General features: G+C 37.4%; 1 protein-coding gene and 1 long non-coding RNA gene across 9 annotated transcripts; one reads left to right on the plus strand and one right to left on the minus strand.

Moving 5' to 3' along the window:
- The first annotated feature begins 505 nt into the window (after positions 1-505).
- On the plus strand, positions 506-27070 carry LOC121726280 (cyclin-dependent kinase-like 1). Of its 8 annotated transcripts, none has more exons than XM_042113564.1 (9): positions 507-801; positions 2469-2658; positions 5553-5672; positions 13087-13252; positions 19559-19672; positions 23046-23188; positions 23624-23719; positions 23890-24021; positions 26903-27070. In XM_042113564.1, exons 1-9 carry the CDS (start codon positions 668-670, stop codon positions 27002-27004), a joined length of 1197 nt encoding a protein of 398 aa, XP_041969498.1. In that variant the 5' UTR covers positions 507-667; the 3' UTR covers positions 27005-27070. The 8 variants fall into 8 exon arrangements, with proteins under 8 accessions (XP_041969503.1, XP_041969498.1, XP_041969500.1 ...); XM_042113566.1 differs by having other exon boundaries at positions 511-801; positions 19565-19672; XM_042113567.1 differs by lacking the exon at positions 507-801 and adding an exon at positions 1966-2101.
- On the minus strand, positions 3395-17964 carry LOC121726285. The gene is made up of 3 exons (XR_006035514.1): positions 17880-17964; positions 12875-12877; positions 3395-3407 (listed from the first exon to the last, which is right to left on the minus strand). It is a non-coding gene; the product is annotated as an uncharacterized LOC121726285 (long non-coding RNA).
- Positions 27071-27261: the final 191 nt, after the last annotated feature.

Here is a 27261-nt window from a genome sequence, read left to right on the forward strand (position 1 = left end):
CGGCAAACTGAAGCGTTCCCCTCGGCGCCGGGACTAGCTAAGCCATGCTAAGCCGGGCAGGTCCCATCCTTGCCCGGAGCCCCGGATTAGACGGAAGTTTGGAGCTTCGCGTAGCGACGCCTCCGCACTCCCGTCCTACGCCGGCGGAGCGGAACGGAGGATGGGTCATCCTCTCTGTAATCTGTTCCGCTCCGCGGCTTCTTTCTGCGAAAGGACGGTTTCGCAGAAAGAGACCGCGCCGCCTGCCAGGCCTCATCGCTCTCGAGCATGCAGCGAACTCTAGTGACATAAATACCGTAATTTATTTTAATAGTCGCTTATCTATCTACATATGTATCGAATATCGATTAACATCGAATGAATGCAAATTACAGGACCATATCGTAGGTGTCTATTTATTGTAAATAGATTCTGATACATACATTTTTGATATAATTTCTTATTGTGTCTGCGGTTGTCATGTACACAGGGCCATGAAAAGTGTAAACAAACCGACGGATCGATAATTTCCACATTGCAACTAAAAGCTTTCCAGCTTTCTTCAAGTCAACACACCTGACGAGTGACTACCTCGAAAAACAAAAGCAAAAACTTTCTTTTTCGTGTTTTGAAAATATTGACAGTTAATTTGGCGGGAAATGGAATAATTTTGCGTTTCGAAATACGAATGAATAGTGCGGTGATTTGGGAAGACATTTCGTCATTTAAACTGTGGAACAACGTGGCTTCCTGTATGGAGAAATGGTTCGGTGATAAAAAGCTGTGGTTGTTTGGCAACAACTTGCCTCTTTTACCCAGAAGGTAAACACAAAAGCAACTATTTAGGTACTTATACCGTATACCTCAGAACACCGTATACCCATCACGGTATACGGAGTAGGTAGATGTAGACCTGCAGTGTTCCGTACCTACTATTTTACCTTGGAACTCGAAGTATCTGTGAAATGGTCGTAAAATTGCTGAAATCAAGGTGCTGTTATATTACCATTTACCTCACAATATTATGTGGGAACTCTCAAAGGACAGTTCGTTGATGCCGTTTCCAAGTAATAATAACTATTTTAATTATTAACCTGTTTAGGCTCCGTGAGTAATGAGTATATTATGTGTTCTGTGGTTTTAGGTTTCAGGAGTACAGCAGCAGTTAAAGAGCCTATTATATTATACTATTATAGTACCTACAGAGTACAGACACAATATTATTTAGAAGTTGACATTATTCCTAATTTTCACTCTTAAAAACTAAAGTTATTATGTAATAATATATTTTCAACCCATGTACAAATACAAATGGATAAATACAGATTTTGATTTGAACGTTGAACTTCCGTTACAAATACAGGATGTAACAAAACTAAGTGATAATAATTTAGGGTGTGTACGTGTTCCTTGTAGAGACTGTGAAAGTAGAGAGTTTACTGAAAGACCAAAATTTTTTTCACTTCTGTATGGGCAAGCGCCCTAGCGTCACGAGTTTCTCCATACAAAAAAGAAAAAAAAATTTGGTGTTTCAGCGCTGCTACTTTCACAGTGAACTTTCTACAAGAAACACATACACACCCTAAGTTATTATCACTTATTTTTGTTACACCTTGTATAATGCTCAGCGGCCGGCGCACACTTGTTTTGAAAAAAATAGTAGCAAAATATTGTTTTATAAAGTGTACTTTAGAGAAATAGGATAAACCTTCATAAAATAACATCTAGTACAATTGAATAAACAAATATGAATGAATAAACGTACAATTTTCAACAAAAAAACGAAATCACATTTAGATTTCCTTACCTTTGACACACTTTTTAATTTTTATTTTTTTTTCTGAACTTCACTTCTGCAGAACAACTTCTGTCTCCGTGAGTAATTTGTATTCTGTGACTTCTGTCCTCTTTGCTTCTGTCAACAAAGCAACATTGTTAAGGAATACTTATGTAAATTAATTTAAATCCGCTTATTTGTTAGGGGATTATGTGCTAAAAACTGAAACGTACACATCAACTTGGCCGTTATGTCGCTTACTCATAAAGGCGAAATTACTGAAAAATCTTTAGCGGAGGGAGAAATCGATACGACGTTAATATCTCCGTACATGGTTTCTGCAAGGTGTTTTAATTGTATTAAAATATAAATATACGAAGCGTAGGTTGATACCTAGTAGTCTTTCATGTCGGCGTTTAGTTGTGTGGTATCGTTTAGGTGAAATGCTAATAAATCATTATGTGCAATTATCTGTGAGTACCGAGTAATGAATTAATTACAAAAACAATATTAATTGCTTTCGCGCCGTATACTAAAACGCTACTCAAAATAAGGGGCCCCCAAACTTTAAACAATCAATATGGTAGGCAAAAGGACATATCACTGAAGAAACCTGTGGGATGTGATGAACATACATTTAATTTCGTCAGTTCAAAGTTTAAGTAGCGTTTTAGTATTCGGCCGTTGGTAGACCGTGTGTGAATTGTTTAAGATCGCGCGCCAGCAGCCGCGCGATGGAGAGGTACGAGAAGCTGGCGAAACTGGGCGAAGGCTCGTACGGCCTCGTGTACAAGTGCCGGAATAGGGACACGGGCGAGATCGTCGCGATAAAGAAGTTCGTGGAGAACGAAGATGATCCTCTCATCCGGAAGATTGCTCTGCGGGAGATACGGATGCTGAAGGTAAGCAAGCACTCTTTTTATTGTAAACCGGCCCCTAGAGGAGCAATTTTATTGTCAATATCAGTTATCACCCTGCAATTTTATTGAACAGTTTATTTGACAATTAGATTGAAGGCGCGCGATGTTCAATATCAACTCTAGACGGTCATTATTTAATAATTATGCAATACGTGATATTGACAATAAAATTGCTCCTCAAGGGGCAGACTATAACGCTATAAGAAGAGGAAGGCACACAGATCACAATAATATTGCATTCATATCCAGCATATTATGCTGGAAAACGACTACCGTCGTCCAGAACACCCGAACAAGCTTCGGATAAAGAGTACTCAAAATGACGACTGTACCTTTTAACCGACTTCCAAAAATGAGGAGGTTCTCTCTGTATATTATTACAACTCTACTATATTTTTGAACTAGCTGTTGCCCGCGACTTCGTCCGCGTGGACTTTAGTTTATAGCGCGCGGTGTCAACAAAATGTGTGTCAAATTTAAAAACTTTTTAAAACCCTGGTAAGTGGTACCCCTCTTAGGGCCGCGCTACACCGGAATGGCAGCGCTGAAAGTGCTCGCCTCGCCGCTGCCATTCCGGTGTAGCTCGGCCCTTAATTAATTAAAATACCCAAAAACAGCTGTGCAGTGTGCACATAATCTATACTAATATTATAAATGCGAAAGTATCTCTGTCTGTCTGTCTGTCTGTCAGTCTCGCTTTCACGCCAAACGCCAAAAGTATCTCTGTATGTCTGTCTGTCTGTCTGTCAGTCTCGCTTTCACGCCAAACGCCAAAACTACCGAACCGATTGTAATGAAATTTTGTATACAGATAGTCTAAAGCCTGAGAAAGGACATAGGCTACTTTTTTACTGGAAAAAAGGGTTGTAAGGGGGTGAAAATGCGTAAATTTGTTCAAATTAAGTTAGTTCCAACAGTTCATAATAGATGGCGCCGTGCGTCTTCTAGATCGCGCTGACGCTTGCTCAAAAGTCTTTCTATAAGACGTGGTATCATCTTACATTTAAGTTTCGATTTTTTTCGATTGTTATATCTATTCTACGGTATTAAATAACTCAGTACTTTATCTGTGCAGTGACGTAACCTTAAATCTATCAATGATAAATAGTTTATGGGTAAAGTTGTGTAATTGGAGGGCTAAATAAGCTTTAAAATTTGGCATAAAATATAAAGTTTAATATAAAAAAATGAAATACTTATTGTGTGCACACTGCACAGCTGTATTGATTTAAGGGGTACCAGGTTTTTTTTATAAAAGCTTTTGACACCAATTTTGTTGACATCGCGCGCTATAAACTGAAGTCCACGCGGACGAAGTTGCGGGCAACAGCTAGTGTTACAATAAAGTAAAAAATAAAACGCCATCTGTTGAATCGTATTAGAACTAAAATGTTCATTCCATCGATATATTTCTGGATTTTTTATAATATTATACATAAAATATGTTTAAGATTTTTGAAATTTTATTTTAATACACATCCAAGACCCAGGAACATTGAAAACTTTTTGTTCCGCCTGCGGGACTCGAACCCAGGACCCCCGGGATGAGCGCTGGCCACGCGCAATGCGAATTCATTTTCATCGATATTTTCATGGAAATAAGATATTTTCCCACATCAAAATGTAGCCTATGTCCTTTCTCAGACTCTAGAATAACTGTATACAAAATTTCATTGCAATCGGTTCAGTAGTTTTGGCGTGAAAGCAAGACAGACAGACAGACAGACAGAGATACTTTCGCATTTATAATATTAATATGGATAGTATGGATTAGAAATGCAGTAGGAGTTCTACATAAGATAAGATAGATTGATTATTATTATACCAAGTGATAATATTATTAAACATAATATTCTAACGTATTAAAAACTATAAAACTATAAACAAAAACATACTAACTAATAAGTATGATTAGTTCTATGTTACAATAAAGTAAAAAATAAAACGCCATCTGTTGAATCGTATTAGAACTAAAATGTTCATTCCATCGATATATTTCTGGATTTTCTATAATATTATACATAAAATATGTTTAAGATTTTTGAAATTTTATTTTAATACACATCCAAGACCCAGGAACATTGAAAACTTTTTGTTCCGCCTGCGGGACTCGAACCCAGGACCCCCGGGATGAGCGTTGGCCACGCGCAATGCGAATTCATTTTCATCGATATTTTCATGGAAATAAGATATTTTCCCACATCAAAATGTAGCCTATGTCCTTTCTCAGACTCTAGAATAACTGTATACAAAATTTCATTGCAATCGGTTCAGTAGTTTTGGCGTGAAAGCAAGACAGACAGACAGACAGACAGACAGACAGACAGAGATACTTTCGCATTTATAATATTAGTATGGATGACTGTAATCTGGTCCTTTTAAGCAGTCAGGCTTGGCCCTTGGGGTACCTTGTGCTTGGTGTTCGCGTGTAAAAATGTATTCACATCTGCATCGTGCGCTGTTGCTTTGCTCCCCAATACAAATTCTTTCTCGTATCATGAAAGCCAATAGCCATGTAAACACACATTCCTTATGAAAGCTTAAGTCCATACCCAATATTATGTTACGTGTATTTATAAATGCTCTACGTGTCACGCTTTGGGGAAGAAAATGAAAATAGCGGTCTTGGGATCATTTATTATCTGGGTTAAGATCAAGCTCGCCATTCTACAAGAAGTTTGGACAATTTTTTCTAGACTTGTTGATGATATATAATGATGATATAACAGACAGACACACATTCGCATTTATAATACTTATTAGTATGGATGTGCTCAAGTGCGCCTTAGTTTAAGGCTTCTTATAGACGAACAGCTCTGTCGACGGCAGTCGACTAATCGCTAATCGCCTTTAGTTATAATTAATCTTTCTTATAGAATTTGAAGCATCCGAACCTTGTGAACCTGATAGAGGTGTTCCGGAGGAAGCGCAAGCTGCACCTGGTGTTCGAGTACTGCGATCACACGGTGCTACACGAGCTGGAGAAATACCCTTCTGTAAGTATAGACTTATATAGACTTGCTGCCTTCATAATATCTAAACACTATAGACGTTCCGCGCGGCCGCGTAAAGTAGAGATTTCACGAGAACCTTACATTTTCTCGCAGAAAATAGCCCATGTCCCTCCACGTGGTCTATTCTATTTATGTGCCAATTGCCAAATAAGAAGGTAGTTCGTGAGCTAAATTATTTGAAAGTACAGTGTAAACTCCATGTAACGTCACTCTATTTAACGACAAACTCTCTAAAGCGTCGAAATCAATTGACTTTGGTTGGTTTAACTTGTTTACCATACAATGGTACACTCTACATAGCATCACACCCACTCTCAATAACGTCAGCATTACAACAATTGAACAATAAAAAGTACCTTTTAAATTACTAAAATTAGTAAAACCTGCACAGCTGTGTACGTTTTTTTTGTCACATTGTTATCCTAGCCCGCAATAAACTCGACTTTCGGCGTCATGCATACAGGACTTTCTAAGAAATTAGTCCTTTTGTTTACAAATTGAGATTAAATGCACGTGTAGGCTGTTTTATGTGTGGCCCTAGTCCCTAACTAATAATAAGGAGTCATGGATTATTAATATCTATTCGTGTTTCGTTATCATAATATTCTCAGTTAAGTATACATAAAGTTTTAAACTGTAAATAGGTTAGTAAAAGAAAATCACTGTATAATGACGAAAAAGTATTGATTTTTCTTCCCTCCATTTAACGACAACTCCATATAACGTCATAAAATGCACGGTCCCTTCAGTGTCGTTATATAGAGTTTACACTGTACTTTCAAATAATTTTTCCTGCTTTTACCACATTTTCCTTTGTTTCTTCGCTCCTATTCGCCTTATCTTTTTATTACCTTTGTATGGAAAAATTCATGACGCTCGAACGCTTTGCCCGTAAAATCTCAAAAAAAAAGTGCTCTTTCAGCGCTACTACTCCGTACAGGGTGTAACAAAAATAAGTGATAATACTTTAGGGTGTGTACGTGTTCCTTGTAGAGAGTTCACTGTAAAAGTAGCAGCGCTGAAAGACCATTTTTTTTTCGCTTTTGTATGGGGAAACTCGTGACGCTTGGGCCCTTGGCGCCCTTGCCCATACAAAAGTGAAAAAAAAATCATCTTTCAGCGCTGCTACTTTCCCAGTGAACTCTCTACAAGGAACACGTACACACCCTAAAGTATTATCACTTATTTTTGTTATACACTGTATAAAAAGGAAACTTTCACAGTGAACTCTATTATACATATAAAGGATAGGTACATACAAACCCTAAAGTATCACTTAGTTTTGTTACAACCAACCTGTGTATATAGCTATAGCCTTCAACCTTCGTCAAGGAATAGACTACTGACTATCGAACACAAAAATAATTTTCAATTCGAACTAGTAGTTACTGAGATTAGTGCGTTCAAACTTCAAAGAAACAAACAAATTCTTCAGCTCTATAATATAAAGTAAAGTTAGGGACGTAATAAAAATAATATAATATTAACGATTGCCGGTGGGTAGAGCAGCCAGGTAGCAATATAGGTAATTTTTAGTGTCCGACCGAAGATTCGGCTTCCGCTTCGGCTTCGGCCGCCTTCGGCCAAAAAATCCACCTTCGGCGAAACCTTCGGCTTCGGCCTAAAACCCGGCCGAAGCCGAAGCTTTGCTGAAGGTCCGAGCAACCATCGAAATTGAACGAAAGACTGAGTGAGTCATGAGAGAGCGACGCGACGGACCGGTCGCGTATGCAGAGGCCACTGGGAGTCACTGTCAAATACGATAAACAAACACAAGGGTCAATTTATATTAGCGCAGAGTCAAAGCGCATCGAAGCGAATTATTAAAACTGAACATAACAAATTCAACCATAACACCAAAGCATTAACGCACTTTATTACTTCTGAGAATTTAAAAAGACGCGAGTACGCGCGGATGCGCGCGACCAACGCTGATTAGCCTCGCAGAAGTAATGTATTACGTTACGATCTAGAGTTAAGGTTGAATTTTTAAGGTTGTGTTCTGTTTTTGGAAATTCGCTTCGCTTCGACTCTGTGCTAATATAAATTGACCCTAACTTCTAAATCATTTTAATTTGGCATATTTGTTCAGACGCTGATACAGATTACAGACTAACATATACGAAAATTGGGCAGTTCTGGAAATATTACATACATACGCGTCGAATTGATAACCTCCTTTTTTTAATAACTGAGAGTCGAGCGATTAAGATTACAAACCTTCGGCTTCGGCTTCGGCCGAAGTTTGTAGCGATTGCCGATTAATCGGCTTCGGCTTCGGCCAAAAATAGACCTTCGGTCGGACACTAGTAATTTTAAAAATTGTATCTGACCTGACCTAACTTAACCTAGATAATATAAACCATTACTTAGCCTAGTTGTGGACAGCTCTAGCAGCTATCAGTAGAAATATACCACTATAATAATATTAGTATACCTGCCTACCGCCTAACTTTACATTTTCACACTAACCAAGCTCTTACAAGTTACAATGATCACAATAGTTACCTACAATTGGTGCATTGATGATACTTGGAGTGGGATTTGGACTTTGGAGTGGACAGAAAGCATCTAAAAATTACAGCATTCGTTTTCACTTTTCAGCCACCTGCAAAAATAATAAATGTACTTTGCTGTCTCTGACAGGGGGGCGCGATTAAACGAACGGCTGCCTTTTATGCGATATATCATTATAACTAAATGGAAGTGCGTTAGTTCGAAATTTAAATGTGTAGATTGTAGAGTCTGAAAAATTGTGATTTTTGAGACAAACAAAGAAAGTGTCAACTAGCAGGCTACTTGTAGTGTAGTAAATTACAATAGTGACGCGGATGTTAAAAATGTTTACGCTAAATGCAGCTTTAATTGTTTTCAAGTTAAGTAGCACTAAGAGTGGTTTTACATAACAGGAGTTTACGACATAATGCACACACGTGCGGAACGGTTTACCAAATCAAATGTAACGCTAAGGACTACTGCAGACTGGACAAAACTCGAGGCGAGGTTAATTCGTATAAAATATTAAAAATTGTATAAGATTGTGTGACTTGGCATAAGATTTGTCCCATCAACTATACTGATTTTAATAAAGCACAAAGCTTAACACTCGGTAAAGGTACAAAATGTTTGTTTAAAACCAAGATACCTTAACAGTTCAAGAAATCCGGTTTTTTCATTAGTTAATTCACTCATTATCGCGTTGTTGATTGGTTAATGTATTTGACAATATATATCCAAAACAAAACCGTTTGAATAGATATTATTAAAGCCCTAACAAAACCTCGGAAAAGGCTGAATTCGCTGTCAATCTAAATTCGCTGTTAAAATTATCGGAGGAAACTTGACCAACCAAGAACCAATACCTCACAAAGTCATCATACTGTAGGCTCCCTTACTACTACGAGTATAGACGTGAACTATTGCAAATTCGCAGCACCGTGAAACACATCACGTGTGTAAACCAGTTCCATATTGACTATTGAGGTCTATAAGTCATTAACTATTATTAGTGTTATTGCATACTGTAATTAATTGTTAAACCAGACAATAATGTGCGTTATTAATTTGTTATACAATCTGATTGACTGTGTTGTTAATTTGTTAGTTTATCACAACATTAGGAGTTAAAATGCTCGGTTGCTGGTAGAGGAACTCCTCTACCAGCAACCGATATAACTATACTGATGTGCATCTCTGCAATCACCTAAAATAATTTAAAAAACAAGAACAGAATACAAGGTGCTCGCCTGACGCGCTCGAACTTTATATCTATAGGCTCTACCACTCTATAAATCCGAAAAGCATGATTGGAGACATACTTAACTTGATTTACTTTGAGGGTTAGCTTTAATATGTTAAGGGTTTGGAGAAGCCAAATTGTTTTAAAACCGAATTACTAAAATACTATTACTATCTGTAATAATGACCGATGGAGAGACTGTCTTGTAGTAAAAATTAACGGCACTCTACCTATTGCGGTTTCTGACAACGATTCCATACAGTTATAGATAACAGTCGACCCCACTGAAAAATACGATACCAGTATATAGTACCTTCTCCACTTTTAGAAGTCGTTTTTAAATTAAGAATGTTTTGAAACAAAGGCAATATTTTCAACGCTATTTTTATCTCCCTCCCATCAGCTGGAGGTCACTTTTACGATGTTAAATCAGTTGTTCGACTTAAATTGCCTCCTTAGACATTGAACTGTGACCTTTGTGTGAACGTTTCATGTTGGAACAGCCTAGAAACTTTGTTAATTAGCACATGAACGAATTACCAACGTAACTGTAAAGCATCATCAGCCCTGGCGGCACGTTCAGACGTTTTCTGCTGTAGCGTTTGGAAAAACACAGGAGCTGAACCCGCGCGCGCAGAAAACGCGCACATCTGAACGCGCTCTGATTCGGGGATTCGCAGAAAATTATCTACTATCTAGTAGAGAAAAAATCTTTTAAAATTGTCGGGACATACTACACCGATATGCCGTTTCATAAAGCAGCAGATGCGAGGACTGAGGCGCGTACGCCTAAGCGCCTTTGCTCTTTTTAAAAAGATGATAATAAGTAGGTATGTAAAAAATATTTTTAAGTGGGTTAGTTGAGCTACTTGCTGTGATGTATTCATTCTGCAAAAGTCGAGACTTTGCAGGGTGAATGTTATGTACGTCTACTCGACCTTGTAAACGACACGGTCTTTCTGCAGTTAGAGACTGCGAAAAGTCGACCGTGCCAATATTCTACAAAAAAATGTTAACGTAACACAATCAAAAATAAAGCATTTTATTAACCAACAGGTTCTTAATTTAAAATATGATTAAACAACTTTTAAATATTATAACTTTATCAATAACCTGGCAACAATCCAACTTCTATACTTAAAGCTAATTAGTTTTGGAATAAAACACTAAAACTGTAGGTCTATATTTCATTATGAAACCTGAGGTTACTAAATAAAAATTTTACCTGTTAAGATTGCGTTAGGTTATCAATTTAATTTTTTTTTTGATACAAAAGAACCGTGGGGGTATATCAGTGGTAGAACTGGTAGAGTAAGAAGTGTACATAGAGCTGTTATAGTTGGAACTTGAAACCTACAAGTTATAGAGCTAATGCTATAAATTATAAACCTAATTTGGTCAGCTTCCTTCTAAGAATCTAGAGAATCTAATTTTAATCTTAGTCGTGCCCAAAACTGACTGTGATAATAATAAAAACATATTTTTGGTCATTTTAACAAAGCAACTAAATAAAAGACGGCGATATACTTATAAGCCAAGGCCATGTTGAGAGGCCTAGTAAAAATACGCAATTCTTGGGCATATCACATCAAGGATCGTGTTTTCGTGTGTTATTAAAAATCGGCCAAGTGCGAGTTGGACTCGCGCACGAAGGGTTCCGTATCACAATAGAGCAAAAATAGGCTGAAAATTGTTAATTTTTTTATGGGAGCCCCCCTTAATTATTTTATTTATTTAAATCTTATCTTATCTTATTTATAATATACATATATTATATAAAATTCTCGTGTCGCAATGTTAGTTACCGTAACCCTCCGAAGCGGCTTTACTGATTTTTAACAAATTTTATATGCATATAATTCTAGTATGTGTGTAGTAAGTCTGAGAATCGGCTACTGGATACTTTTTGTAGTGATAACTGATAAGTGCATTTGTTAAATAAATAATACTAAATTACTTACATATATGATATTACAATTTACAACTCGTGACTGACTCGACGACCATTGTTTGTGCGACGGGATAGCGGTGGACGTTGCCATGGTGCCATACTTATTAAGTCACTTCAATAAAATAATATGGGCGAAATACTTTAAATGGCAAAACAACGTTTTTTTTAATCGGGACTTAACGCGACTTAGTAATGCTACTACGAGTACTAGAGTACGAGTACGAGAGAACACGGCCGAAACGTCGAGAAAAAGTATGTACTCGTAGTAGCATTACTACTTGAATAAGTCGCGTTAAGTCCCGATTAAAAAAGTTTAATTATAATGTAACGCGAAAGTTTAAAATGTTAAAACAACGTTTGCCGGGACACCGGACAGCTAGTTTTATTATTTAAAATTATTTAAGTAAAAACACTACTGAGTATTTCGTGAATATTTCAAGTGCCTATGTGTTGCCGTTTTGATATCGAGCAAAAAATAGCAAAAAAAAAAATCACATTTGTTGTATGGGAGCCTTAAATATTCAATTTATTTTATTTTTAGTATATTTTGTTGAAGCGGCAACAGTATACAAAATCTGTGAAAATTTTAGAAGTCTAGGTATAGCGGTTCTTGAGTTAGTTAGTCAGCCTGGAGAGTGGAGACTGGAGACAGACAGACGGACAGACATCGAAGTCTATTAGTAATAGGGTCCCAGGTTTTCCTTTGGGTACAGAACCCTAAAAAGGTTGGGCAACCGTTTTAATATAACATTTCTTTTGCAACATGACATCTAGCGGCCGTGTAGCGGCATTGAACGTTTGTCACGGACACATTTTGTAATACTTACCACCCGCTGTTATTTTGAACATAAATAATAATGCAAAGTCTATCTGTCTGTGTTATCTCTTCACGCCCAAACTACTGAACCAACACTTTGAGTCCCGGGAAAGGACATAGGATACGGTAAAATGGATGGCTCCAGCGCGCAGCGCGATAAAGGAACTGTTCACGTTTCGGAAGTTGTAATCCGTGAGTCCCTATATAAAGTTAATGACATCTCATCTCATCTCGTAGGTTCGATTCCCGCGGTGGAAAAAAATGTATTCAAGTTTGGTTTGGAGAAGGCAGGCAGCATCCTCAATGCCTGACAAAAGAGATACCATACGTCAGCAACTCTGCACCCTAAAATTCATGTATGCTCAAAAATAATTGTTAAGAAAAAAAAAACACAGCTGAACATAATATAATCTCCTCTTTTTGGGAAATCGGTTAAAAAGCAGATTTAGCAATTAGTATCAATTGGCAATAAAACAAAGAAAAGTCTAGATATTGGATATAAATTATAATCGCAGTATGAAACGTTCGACCGCCTGAAAGTTGCGCAAGTAAATATTTCCTCTGTTGGGCCATATTATCGCTCACGTGCAACTTGCAAGGCGATTTCAACTAGTAAATCTTATCGGAAACCGTGCGAACTATAAAATTTACAGTATCAAGTTTGAGTGCAAAGAAACGAGCTTATTTAGCGCTGTTATTAACTAAATCAGTTTTTATAATAAACACGTCATGCGCTCTACTAAAATAAAGTAATAAAATATTTTAGAACCAGAATAATATTATAATTTACTTAATGGCTGAATTAATTATTATATATTATTATATAATGTTTGATTAAGCGACTTAAGCGAACTTCTTTACAGCTTCTATAGCGAGAGCATGTTTCCAGGGCTGTCCCGAGCTGCTGTCGAAGCAGATAATATGGCAGACGCTGCAGGGCGTGGCGTACTGCCACCGCCACAACTGCATCCACCGCGACGTCAAGCCGGAGAACATCCTGCTGACCGGCGACGGCGTCGTCAAACTCTGCGACTTCGGCTTCGCGAGGATGATCAGTGCGTATCTAATTGAGGCTTCGTTTGGCGAGACTTCCTCAAGTCTTGTCTCCCGATGCAGAGTATGGCTGCCAAGTGCCATTGCGACAGTTATATCCATACGTCAAGACAAAGTATACAGGGTGTCACAAAGAACACAGAGCGTCCGTGGCCTAATGGGTAGACCTTTGGTTGTCACTCTTAGAGGCCGTGCAGGTTCGATCCCGGGTGGAAGCGTGTACCAATGAGACATTTCCTGATCTTAAGTACATAATACGGACGCTCGTATGGACTACGGTGAAGGAAACATCGTGAGGAAACCCGCACATAGTTGGCCCCAGACCGTATTGATTAGTTATTTCCTCGACTAGGCCGACTATGTTGCGAGAATGTCGTATGTGCTTGGGCAACCATACGGACATTTAAATCTTGTCCCAGGCATTACAGTATTTGAGGACTGGTTACTTCGCTCTGAAAATACTTTATAAATCATCCACAACGGATGCAAAGGCCTAGTTTTTTTTTGTTACACCCTGTATATTATGCGAATCATCAGTGCATATTACTGTGCGGAGTAGCCTTAGTCCGTAGTCCGTACTTATGCCTTGATCACAAAGTGGTGAGACAGTGCCCTCAACCAATTTAATTGGCCGGGATCAATGTCTCGCCATTTTTTGATTGACTTCCAAAAAGAAGGAGGTAATATGTTCGGCTGTATGTATCTTTTTCTCGGTAGGTGTAAATTGTAATCAAGCCACACGTGTATTCTGCTCTCTCAAAGCAAATTCTTTTATTCTGTGTAGGCCATCAATATATTAATATAATATACATACGTTAATATAATATATCTACGCAGTGTCATTCTAATTTGATATAATTTACATATTTTTACCTATGAAAATGAGTAAACTAGGTAGGTATGTTTAGCAAAAGATTGCAGTTTGTATCTTCATGTGAAATACATGCTAAATTTTCCCATATTCGCCATTTATATTTAGTAAAACTGTTGGGTAAGTTACGTTGCAATAATATCACCTTGAATTAATTGAAACAGTTAAAAGTTTGTAGTGGAACATGCAGAACTTACGTTTTGAATAACAAAATCACAAGTTCATGAAATTATTACTAAGTAGGTATAGCCCACGAAGCTAAAACAAAGCCTTTCTCAATATTATGGTATACATTATACTTACCCATAACTACGTACTTAATAGAATAAAAATTATTATTATCGATCAAACGACCTATTATCCTATCCTTGACTTTTTATTTGATCTGAGCCCTTATTATTATATCTATCCTTTATTCCTTATCCATCCATCGTTTACAGGCGGCAGCAGTGCATCTGTATACTCAGTCCACACCATGATACCTTTCGGAAAAGACGTCAGGAGACTACCCAGTAATTATATTTCCTAACATCTTGTATGTGACGTGCATCTTTAAAATTATAGATAGGTAGATCGTATATTTAGTACATAAAATATACATATTATAATATAGATTGAAAAAATATGGAGTTAACAAATTCTTCCCTACCGAACCTTTTAACCTCTGAACCAAATATACCCCAAAATTCTTAAAGCTAAGTCAGCTAATATGCAGGCGCAAAAATCTCATTAATATGTGCATATTTCAGAGCAAACGTATCGCACTTAAAAGGTTAATGGTCGATAACCGTAACAATCGGTTACATTTGGGTTAGGAGTTAGGACTATCGCGATGGCCTCATTGCATTCCGAGATAACGACTAACACAAAGCCTTATATTTTTTAGAATTTAATATTTTACAGGTTGGCTTCCAACAATAACGTCGTACGCTAAGTAATTAAAATGTAGAGCTTTTTTTATGAAGATAATTATCACGTCATAGCCTCGATGAGGTTACCGGCGATGACTCCTATTGTTGTGGATCATTATTGATTTATGTTTAACCAGTTTCGAATAGCATAATGCATATTAAGTAATATGTAACAAAAATGTAGCTCTACAAAGCGCAAGCAGCTCGGGTTTTGAAGGATGGTTTTGAAGTGAAAACTTCTGCAGCGGCGCGGGCGTTGTGCCCTTTTTAAGATAAAAAATTATAAAAGGAGGAAGCTAATAGACGTTCGGCGCGGTTTTGGAGACGAAGTAAAATCGCTTTCTAATGTTGAAGCTATCTTTATCTTTCTCGACCCTGTTCTGCCTGCACTCCCTGAGTGCAGACCCTTCTTTTTGGTGATTGTTAAAATTGTATCAACGTACGATGCTAAACGATGCTTGGCCGTGACCCCATTGCGTCGCGTGGGCCTAACTAAATGTCACGAACCTCGGCGCACGCGGGCCGGTAGATGCTAATTTTGGAACACAATACTAATTTTTGGAGTCATTCTCACAGACAGACGACAGACGTATAATTTGGGTACCTAGTTGTACCCTGTACAAAGTTATGTTAAGCTTCGTCTCTAATTTTTATTATAATAGGGCATAATCTTTAGATAAGCACAGTGACGGATTACTACTCGATGCCCTAAGCAATCCATGCCTGTGTCCGGGTCCGGGTCCGTATGTCAACTAGAATCTGTCTTTGAAACTTTACTCTTCTGGTGCCCCCTCAGACGTGATGCCCTAGGAAATGGGGATTGTCCATTTTTTTTTAATTTTGCTCATTACAAAAACATTTCGAGGATTAAGGTCAGTGATCGTTTTTCTGTATATAAACGAAAAAAATACCCATTAGTTACTTATATTTTTGAACAAATACGTTTAACCTTTGTTTGACCTTCAATGGCGTTAAATTAGCAATAAATTCGTCCAACATTACGTTTCGAACTTTTGGTAAGCTTCTCGTATCAGCTTTCACATAATGAGAACTTGCATTTGACGAACCAGCCATTATAAATAAGATTGAAAGGAAATTTAAAACATATGCAGAGGTCAATCGGCGGCCGATGATGACGTCAGAGCGAAACTTTAAAAATTTATTGAGAAAAAACTAGCCAATGTATTTCAAAATTATTTAATTTATATTCTTAAAATACCCTATTTTAACGAAAAAAAATATAAAAAGTACATGTGATTTTTTTTGGACAATGCCCATTGCTTAAAATGATTAAGGGTTAATCCGTCACTGGATAGCTAGAGCCGTAGACTACTGTAGACTGTAGACCACAGATTACTCTGTAGACACTAGAGCTTATTTTGAAGTCTGCGCTATTTCCATACTTAATGAGAATATTACCGAACAACATACATAGTTAGTAAAGATTTTTTCAAATAGAGATAGCCAATGTTGTGTACTCTCAACTCTGGCATCAAAACAAGTGAAAGTTCCGCTCAATATTTACATTTCTCTTCTCTCCGGCGTGTAGGCCAAAATATAAACTGGTTAATCGACCTACTATCTCCACATTAGGTGGGAAAATCATCAGTGCCTACCTACTGCCTTGAGAGTTGTGAGTGTGACTAACGATGTAGAGTTTCACTTTTTTTTAACATTTGATAGGCACCCTGGATTTAAATGATTTTTCTCCTTTCCCCTCGTATTCAGTATTTATCTGATCATCATCGTTCATCATTAATGTTCTAACAGTGCAGCTCTTTCTTCAAACTTAATTTGTTTTATGTTTATTTGCTCTGAGCGGCCGCGGCACTAGCCCGCAGATGACATCGACGGTGGACGCGAAACTCGTAGGATTTGCCCTGAGTGTAGATTATGGTTCTATCGACTATCTGCATTATTTATTTACTAGTTTACCCGTGAACTTCGTACCTACCCCTTTCTTCCTAATACAAATCTTCCCTAGACTTACACGAATACCTACTTCAAGACTAAAATTAGCCAAATGGCCATTCTCAAGTTTTAGAGAGACTAACAACATTTTAAATTAGTTTTTATATTATCTATATATTATATATTATAATATTATAAAGCGGAAGAGTTTGTTTGTTTGTTTGTTTGAACGCGCTAATCTCAGGAACTACTGGTCCGATTTGAAAAATTCTTTCAGTGTTAGATAGTCCATTTATCGAGGAAGGCTATAGGCTATATTTTATTACGCTAAGACTAATAGGAACGAAGAAATAGAGGAAAATGTGGAAAAAACAGGGGAAATTCTATGAAAGGGCTTATTTGAACGCGCTAATCTCAGGAACTACTGATCCGATTTGAAAAATTATTTCAGTGTTAGATAGTCCATTTATCGAGGATGGCTATAGGCTATATTTTATTACGCTAAGACTAATAGGAACGAAGAAATAGAGGAAAATGTGGAAAAAACGGGGGACATTCTATGAAAGGGCTTATTTGAACGCGCTAATCTCAGGAACTACTGGTCCGATTTGAAAAATTCTTTCAGTGTTAGATAGTCCATTTATCGCGAAAGGCTATAGGCTATATTTTATTACGCTAAGACTAATAGGAACGAAGAAATAGAGGAAAATGTGGAAAAAAACAGGGGAAATTCTATGAAAGGGCTTATTTGAAGTTTGAACGCGCTAATCTCAGGAACTACTGGTCCGATTTGAAAAATTCTTTCAGTGTTACAATGGATGTAAGGATGTATGGGCCATTTAAAGTTTTTACTTTATTTTTCTTTTCACATTTTAATAAAGGCAACGATGATAAATTTTATTATTTTATTTATTCTATATCCCTAAATCAAATGACTGGATTTCCCAAACCACTTTTTTGCACGGCAAGGCTGATAGCTATCTTATTTTTTCAAGATATCGTTATCATTTTTGATTTTAAAAGTAAAACATAACGCTTATAATTTGGGCCTATCTTTATTTTTTTTTAAATAATTATTATTTTCCAAGAAAATAAACATAATTTATAGGCGATTTCCAATTTTGGTGGCTTGTCGCCGAACTATTTTACTCAATATCTAGACCAATTAACAGAAAACTTGATACTGGATTAGATTTTTATTTTTATGTAGTCGTTTTAAATAGTTGACTCTTCATATATCCTAAGATCCGACCGTAAAATCCTGCATGAATCGTTTTTTTCGATCAAATATATTTTAAAATACCTAATCTTTAGAACGTATAGAATGGATTAATGTTGGGTTGCCATGTTAAAAGTAGCCGCAATTTTTTTTTAATTTTGGTGGGATTTACGAAACGTTGTTTCTAAAAACTACCATTGATCCTTAAGCATAAAAACCACGCCATTTACTTCATTCAGCCACACGCTAACCCGTTTAGGAGGTGGCTGTGGGCTGGGTCGTACCAGTTTCCAGCCAGAAATGAAAGAAAACCGTTTTATCACAAAACCCCCGATTTTATGCAATTTTGGTGTAGTACTTAAATTATCCTACGTGTGGCAATAATATCATGTTGTTATTTTGAATATCGGTAGAGTTTTGGTTTGTTTATAGTTAAGTTAATGTGGTATAACTTTAGTGCGCGTAGTTTTTTTTAAATAATTATTTTTTCGCAAATTCCAATTTTGGTGTAATTTTGGGTAAATTTTGGTGGGTAAGAAGGTGTGTAAAACATTATTTTTTACAAAATACTATTGATTCTTGAAGCATAAAAAAAACACGCCATTCACCTCATTCTGTCATAAGCTAACTCGTCTAGGTGGTGGTTGTCGTACCAGTTTCCCGTAAACACCTAATCTCCAATTTTGGTGGAAACAAAAATTTCCACCAAAATTATATACTTAAACATGCAAGTTGTTGAAATCTACTCAAATATTGTAAAACATTTTAAAAATATTTTAATTTTATTTTAAGTACCCTGTTCTTGATCAAAATAAATACATAAATATAATATTATAAAGGTAATATTATCACATCGCTGGATTAGTATGTCATTTCGGTGGTTAAGCTTATCATATCGGTGCGCAGAAATAAAAATCGGTGCCAGTTTATCATATCGGTGGAAACCAGAATTCAAACTGAATTTTAATAGTCTTAAATGATACGTTAATGATACTTATTAAATTTGGGAACATTTTGTATCGTAAAGAATACATAAAACCTGAAAAGTATATAAAATATGTATAAATAAAAAAAGTTCACCGATATGATAAAAAAAGGTCATTTGTTGAAATTCACCCACGTATGAATTGTAGGTAAAGTCGACAGCACATGAGGCTTTTCACTTGTACTACGAGCTTTCAATCTATTACCAGATTTTAATATTATAGTGGTCGTTGTTTGCATTATATTTAATTTTGGCAACTTTTTTAGAATCTTTAGAATCTCCCCCCCCCCCCCCCCCTCCCCCCCTGGCGACGCCTGCCTGCAGGGCCCCTGAACTCACGGTCCGGCCCTGAAGGTCAGGCAGGGTAGCACATGTCAGCAGTAGGCATTGACCTGTCAACTCCGCCAACATGTCCAGGTCCCGGGGAGAGCTACACGGACTACGTGGCAACGCGCTGGTACCGCGCGCCCGAGCTGCTCGTCGGCGACACCATGTACAGCACACCCGTCGACGTGTGGGCCATCGGTGAGTTTCAAGTAGGAGGCAAAGGGATCTTCTGGTGACAAAGGGCTCTTTGGATGGGAATTGGGATGTAGTTACCGTTGAGCATGGACACAAAATTACGTACTATACTTGCCTAGCAATTTTTTGTGTAGTGTAACTTTTTAGTTAAGACGTACCTATTTGTCTGCGTTAAAAGTTATGCTCTTGCTAAACAATTAGAAAATAACTCTAACGACATTTTGTGCATCCCAAAGTTTTATTTTTAAGCAGGTATTTGCAATCTTATATTTGATCATTTCTATAATAATGCCGATTTATGGAACCCAAATCTCAAGACATGAACGTATTTATATTTCAATAAACTAGTGTGGGAATATACAGGGTGTAACAAAAATAAGTGATAATACTTTAGGGTGTGTAGGTACGTGTTACTTGTAGAGAGTTCACTGTGAAAGTAGCAGCGCTGAAAGACGATTTTTTTTCACTTTTGTATGGGCAAGGGCAAAAAAAAAATTGGTCTTTCAGCGCTGCTACTTTCATAGTGAACTCTCTATAAGGAACACGTACACACCCTAAAGTATTATCACTTATTTTTGTTACACACTGTATAGGGTAATATGCGTGGAGTGGCCACAAAGGAAGATCTTCGTAATCGATAGTAAGCGTATCACGCATGACGTTAAAACTATATAGCTCGAAGAGATAGCTCAGCTTGAGACTAGTTGCGTGAGAACAGCAACAACTGTTGTGGTTGACGAGCCATCGGCAAGGACAGCAAGCATGGGTCGGTTCGATCGAAGTAGTATGTCGCCATTTATGTGTATCATCTATATATATTCCGTGTAGGGGTGGGCCGAAATTCGTTTTACGTTCGGTTTAGCCGAACTTCGGCAGCTCGAACCGAACTTCGTCATTCGGCCGAATTTCGGTTAAAATGCCGAACATTAAATATACTTGCACTATCTTAATAGAAATTAATGAAAAAAACAAAATACTACACGAACTATACTCATTCATAGTCATTTACTTAGAATAATCGGCCAAGTCAGACTCGCGCACGAAGGATTCCGTACCATTATTGAGGCATTTGTGAAAATATTAAGTGCCTACCTGTTGCCATTATTGATATCAAGCAAAAAAGGCCAAAAAAATCAATCACGTTTGTTATATGGGAGCCCCGTTTAAATATTAACTTTATTTTGTTTTTAGTATTTGTTGTTATAGTGGCAATAGATAGGGTAGGTTGTCTCACATTGAATCAGGTAAATTTCAAAGTCTCGTAGAATGCTTGTTTCTAAATTAATTCCCCGATTTTTTTTAAATATAGTTTGAAAATTTATTTAACTTCAATAAGGCCAACAATTTTATTTAAAATTCTGTTTGGTTTTAGCAATAAAAAATAAATTATAAAAAATTAGATTTGGTTAAATGTGTCCTTCGGGAGGTACACATTTAACCGGGGTATTTTCCACATTGAACCGCCTTATAAATCATTTACATTTAGACTAATTTGTATTTAAATTGCTTTGTAATGTAATAAAAAGCTAAATATCGATAGTATTATATTTATTATTTTACCATAAAACTAAAGTTTACAACGTCACTCTTCATTTGTACTTGAGCAACATGATTTTTATCACAAAATAATTAATAAAAGCTCTAAATCTTATAACCTAGACCTACTTTAAGCATAACAAAACATTTTTCTTAAACTTTGGTTCAATTATTAGACCATTTTTTCTCGCTGCCAACTATAAGGGATAGCTGTTATGTTATTTACCATCGCCATTTGGTACGCTACTTTACGACAGTCTTTTGGGGTCAGTCCATAAAATTTTAAAGTGCATTCTAAAATGTACTGCTTATAAACATCTTCTTGTTCGCTGGTAAAAATGAGATGATTGTCATAATTCGGTAGCAATCTCTTCCTAGCAAGGTCCTCTACGTTGACGTGCAAGTATTTTTCTACGTAACGTCGTAAAGTTGGGAACGCAATGTCATAAGTTTTCTAATACTTTCGCCTGATCTATGCAATTATTGGCAGCTGAATGTCCACCTCTTTTTCTAACTAACACCTTATTTCGCGCCATACTGTAACAAAATAAATAATTATGGTATTAGTACACATTTAACCTGTGGGGTGGTGCACATTGAGCCATGGTTCAATGTGTACCACCTACAAGTAGCTCATTGTGGGACAGACCACGTTTTGGCAACTAATCTCAAAATTTTACCCAGAAAATAATCTCGCACAGTAACGAATTAAGGTGCATTTTCAAGCTGGATAACTACAGTATACAGTATTAATATAAAGAGACCAATATCATTGATTGTAAAAAAGTGAAAAAAGAAAGAAATTTGTAAAAAATACTTACTTTTCGAGTTCATTTTCGTAAAAATGCTCCTCACACAACCTCTTCGCGCGCTGGCGCCACGCAAACTAGTGGGCAGACAGAGATAGTAAATACCTCTCTTTCAGCCATTTTTGCAGAAATTGGCAACGTCGCATTTTGGAAATAAAATGGTGGTTAAATGTAGCTGCCTGGTTCAATGTGAGACATCCGACCCTATACACAATCTGTGGAAATTTCAGAGCTCTAGCTATAGCGGTTCTTAAGATACAGCCTGGAGACAGACAGACGGACAGACAGACATCGAAGTCTCATGAATAGGGTCCCGTTATCACCCTTTGGGTTCGGAACTCTAAAAAGTAATCATACGTGATAAACAAAAAACTTAAATTGGTCTTTTTAACGACCAGGCTCAAAATCTTTGGTTAATTTAAACAAACTAAACACAAAATTAAACCGCTCTTCTTACTTACCAAACCAGCCTTAGAAATCTTTCTTAATCAAAAAACAAATGTTACTGCCCTTCTCACCAAGTCTACTAAATCTCTCTTACTTAATCAAAAAACAAAAAAAAAATACATACTTTACTTTTACTTTACAAATGACTAGCTGGCTAACGGCTCCGCGGGGAAGCGCAGAGTGCGGGCGACTTGTTTACGCACTTGCTGCAAATATCTAGCAATATTTGCAGCAAGTGCGTAAACAAGTCACAACTCGAAAAGGCGCAGCGAAATTGAACCGAAGTTCGGCCGAACTTCGGCCGAATTTTTCATTTTTACCGAATGTTCAGCCGAAGTTCGTATTCGGTTCAAACCACATTCGGCCCATCACTAATTCCGTGGTATCATCGAACTATATTATAACAAAGATACTATAAAAGAGAGTCTGTATATGTAGTTCCAGAAGAACCAAGTCTGGTTGCGCAGGAAACAATATTATTAGGTGACCTAGACGTATCTAACTTCTGCGGTATGGTTGTCAATTACCATAAGGCCAATTAATTTTTTTGTTTGTCGTTTATAAAAGTCAACATCTCATTGCAGGGTGCGTCTTTGCTGAGCTACTGTCAAGCGAGGCCCTCTGGCCCGGTAAAAGTGACCTCGACCAGTTGTACCTCATTAGGAAGACGCTAGGAGACCTACTGCCCAGGCACATGACTATCTTCTCACAGAATACCTTTTTCCAGGTACGCATAATATCGTAACATGATTAGGCACTAAGCGAAATATGCCTAGTACCCTCACAAATATAATATGTACTTACTACTTATCATGAATAATATAAGTAGTCTGTCAAAAAAGAGTAGACGCCGAACACAAATATAAAATTACTTAAGTACATAAAACCTCATAAAACATTGAAAAATTTAATTAAACCAAATAAAAAATGAGCCAGAATGTTATTATTTGAAGTGTACAAACCATAATTAACTGTATGGTTAATGGTACAAACATTGTCAGTGAAAATGCGAAGCGAAAAAACCACCATTCGATATTGATTACGATTAGAAATTTAAGTCTACTCTTTTTTGACAGACTATATTTGTAGATTATTTTTATCTCATTTCTCGTGCTTAATAGTTGTACCCTGATAACGCGTTAAAATGTTCTTATTCTTGCAGGGAATGTCCCTACCAGAACCTACCACACTCGAGCCCCTGGAGAAAAAGATACCGCAACGATACGCGAACAACGAATTAGTGTTAGACTTTTTGAAGGTAACTAACATTCTTAAATACAGGCTACAAGGCTACAGCTTACTCGTTTAAATAAAGAGAAAGTTCATAAGAAAAGAGACTTTATCGGTCCCAATCCCTCGATTTATTTAAGTACTAAATGCAGTACCTAGTTAATATTGAAGACTCATCTGTAAATCTCTTCATTATAGAAATGTCTAGACAAGGACCCCAACATGCGGTGGACGTGTGAACAGCTTCTACGACATCCGATATTCGAAAATTTCCTCTTCAACGTAACACTGACGGATCATGATGAATACGAGAAGAGTAGGAGGGCACAGGTAAAATTTCCTAATAATATACAGCGAATACAAAGTTTGCTTGCCTTCGTCTGGTACAAAGCCTTGAATAGTTGTACGCTCCGTAAATATCTTTATAATTAAGGGGTGGGTATCATACCAACATGCAACATAAAATTACCATTAAAATTTACCACTATTGTGTAGGCCAGAAGGTAATTTCAAAGATAAAATCACGGCACTAGAATATCGACCTGTTATAGTTTCCTGTCGGAGCCCTAATGAAACATGAGGGCTCATCAGCGAGTTCCATCAACGCTAATCGCATTACCCGGTATAACTACGATAATTGGAACCCCTCAGGGTGACAACGACAACTTCTTAAAACGACAACTTCCGAAAACGACAACTTTCTAGAATGTCAACTTCCGAAAACGACAACTTTCTAAAATGTTAACATTCGAAAATGAAAACATCCTAAATCGTCAACTACCTAAATTGACAACCGCCAAAATTGAGATCTTCCTGGAAGGACAACGCGTTCGATTCGATCCATTTTTAAAGGACTTTTGCCGCTGACTGTACCTATTTTCATTCGTATTTAGGGTTCCGTAATCCGTACCCAAATAGTAAAAACGGGACGCTATTACTAAGACTGTGCTGTCTGTCTGTCCGTCTGTCTGTCACCAGGCTGTAGCTCAAAAACCGCATTGCAAGACATTTAAATATTTTACAAATTATTTATTTCTGTGGCCTCTATAACAAATACAAAAAAAAAGAGGCGCTCCCATACAACAAGCGCGATTTTTTGCGCTCTTTTGCTCGATATCAATAATAGTAATAGGACTTGAATGGTAATAACTTTAAATATTCACAAAATACTCAGTTAAGTTGTATTTTTACTTTAATAATAAAATTAAAATAAAAAAATCCGCGCACGGAACCCTTCGTGCGCGGATCCGACTCGCTTTTTGTCATTAGTATGTATATTTATAAAATAAACTAACAAACAATTCATTCTCGAGTAAACTGCACTTTACTTTTTTCGAAATGCTACTTCCTCATTGCCCCATTGAAAGTTGAAACTCTATAATAATAATATAATAGCTCCCACACCGGTTTCGGTGACGGTGGCCGGTTTCATTGAAACCAGGCCAACTGCGCAGGAGTAATTTATAGTGCCCAAGTGTGTGCGCAGTACACAAGAGCACTCTCTACTCCTTTACTCTTTTAACCCAGTGGGACGGAAGACCGACACGACCGGCGAGAGATCAGGCGCAGGATCAACTTTTTACATGCCCATCCGACGCATGGATCATCTTACTTGTCAGACAATCAGGTGATCAGCCTGCATTGTCCTAACCAAACTTGGAATTTACATGTTTCCAACGCGGGAATCGAACCCACGACCTCCGGGTCAAGAGCCGCGCTCTATATACCACTAGACCACGGAGGCGGAAACTCTATAATAAAGGTGTTATCGCGTTCTTAAACTTCTAATTGGTCTTACTGGCATATTTAAAGTATGTCTAAGAAGAAAGCAGTATCTCTCAGCTTGATAATCCTAAAATGCAAATATTGTTGATTTCTTTCATGAATTAATAATGAATTTCTTAAAATCACAAAAGGGAAAGACTTATACTTACTATCAACGCCCTCTGCCCCCAACGTGCAGGTACTAATAAAAAAGTGTCGAGGTCAAATCAAGGTAATATATTGTTCTGTCTAGCCTTCAGATTTACGCCGAACGCGTGATAAGGAACTTCGTTCCAATATTTTTGGTGAGTCTAATTAGCAGTGGTTTGCAACATTCCGTCGCACGACTGTGGCGTCGCATCTAGAGGACTTTTCACTTGAGACGCAATAAAATAGTATAAATTAGACATTTATCATTTTCGGAATATTTTGTCATTTCAGGAATTTATTTTTTCGAATTCTGTCAATTTAGGAATTTGACATTTTAGGAATTTGCCATTTCAGGAATTTGCCATTTTCGGAAGTTGACGAGTTTAGAATACGTTCTCGGAAATTGGCATTTTCGGAAGTTGTCGTTTTTGGAAGTTGTCGTTGTCACCCTGAGGGATTGGAACGCAGTTATATCTTTTTTTTATGAAATAAGGGGGCAAACGAGCAAACGGGTCACCTGATGGAAAGCAACTTCCGTCGCCCATGGACACTCGCAGCATCAGAAGAGCTGCAGGTGCGTTGCCGGCCTTTTAAGAGGGAATAGGGTAATAGGGGAGGGTAGGGATGGGAAGGGAAGGGAATAGGGGAGGGTAGGGAAGGGAATAGGAGAGGGTAGGGAAGGGAATAGGGTAGGGGATTGGGCCTCCGGTAAACTCACACACTCGGCGAAACACAGCGCAAGCGCTGTTTCACGCCGGTTTTCTGTGAGAACGTGGCATTTCTCCGGTCGAGCCGGCCCATTCGTGCCGAAGCATGGCTCTCCCACGTATAAATATCTAGATTCTAGGTGCTACTATTGATTCTATTGAGCTACGACTTACGTGTTAATACTAACAAAAAATGCTAAAGTTACATTGCCTTACTAAAATTACAGGCGTTTTAATTTATAAAAATTGACAATTTTAATTTTAAACAAATAAGACTGGGTTGCACCAAAGGCGTGGGTAAAGTTAAAGTTAAAATTAAAGTTATGGTTATAGTTAAAGTAAATTTAACTTTGACTTTACCCTTAACTTTGCCCGGAGAACAATACATGCGCGTGGGCGGGGGCGCTGCTGGTAAAGGAGAACTGTCAAAAATTGCGGTTTTTGTATGATGACAGCGTTAGTTCCTTTTTTCGCCACATGCATTTAAAACCTTGTCGATGTAGTCAGAAAATGGTTCTAAATGAAAAGGCTGTGCGACAGTTCGCTTGGTTGAGGTGTTCATAAAATCATTTGTAAATCTTAAATTGTAGATGCAGTCTTCATCCCTATTGCCTCAGCTGATTGTGAACGAGCGGTCCCAGCCGAAGAAGAAGTCCGAGCTGGACTCGCGAGGACATCTACCGACCATATGACTACCACCGCCCGCGAAGCAGCGGACCATCAACATAATATAAATATTAAATTGTTGTTCAGTTAAACATATTGTATTTTCTTTAGTCTTTACCAAATACCAATCCCTTGCTATCAGATAATCAAATGTAAATCAGGAAATTTACTAACAGCTACATAGGCACAATGAACAATAACTTAACTTTAATTTAATGAAGAATTTGATAGGAATTGTTCAGCAATTGTTTCTGTCAAAATCTGAGTGTGGCCCTTAATAGTT

The sequence above is a fragment of the Aricia agestis genome, chromosome 4 (genome assembly GCF_905147365.1).
Source record: "Aricia agestis chromosome 4, ilAriAges1.1, whole genome shotgun sequence".
NCBI lineage: Eukaryota > Metazoa > Arthropoda > Insecta > Lepidoptera > Lycaenidae > Aricia > Aricia agestis.

Coding starts and splice junctions, on each gene's coding strand:
- LOC121726280 (XM_042113564.1), top strand. CDS start 668: ATGAATAGTGCGGTGATTTGGGAAGACATTTCGTCATTTAAACTGTGG. Junction 19,673..23,045: donor CGTCGACGTGTGGGCCATCG/GTGAGTTTCAAG, acceptor ATCTCATTGCAG/GGTGCGTCTTTGCTGAGCTA. Junction 23,189..23,623: donor CACAGAATACCTTTTTCCAG/GTACGCATAATA, acceptor TTATTCTTGCAG/GGAATGTCCCTACCAGAACC.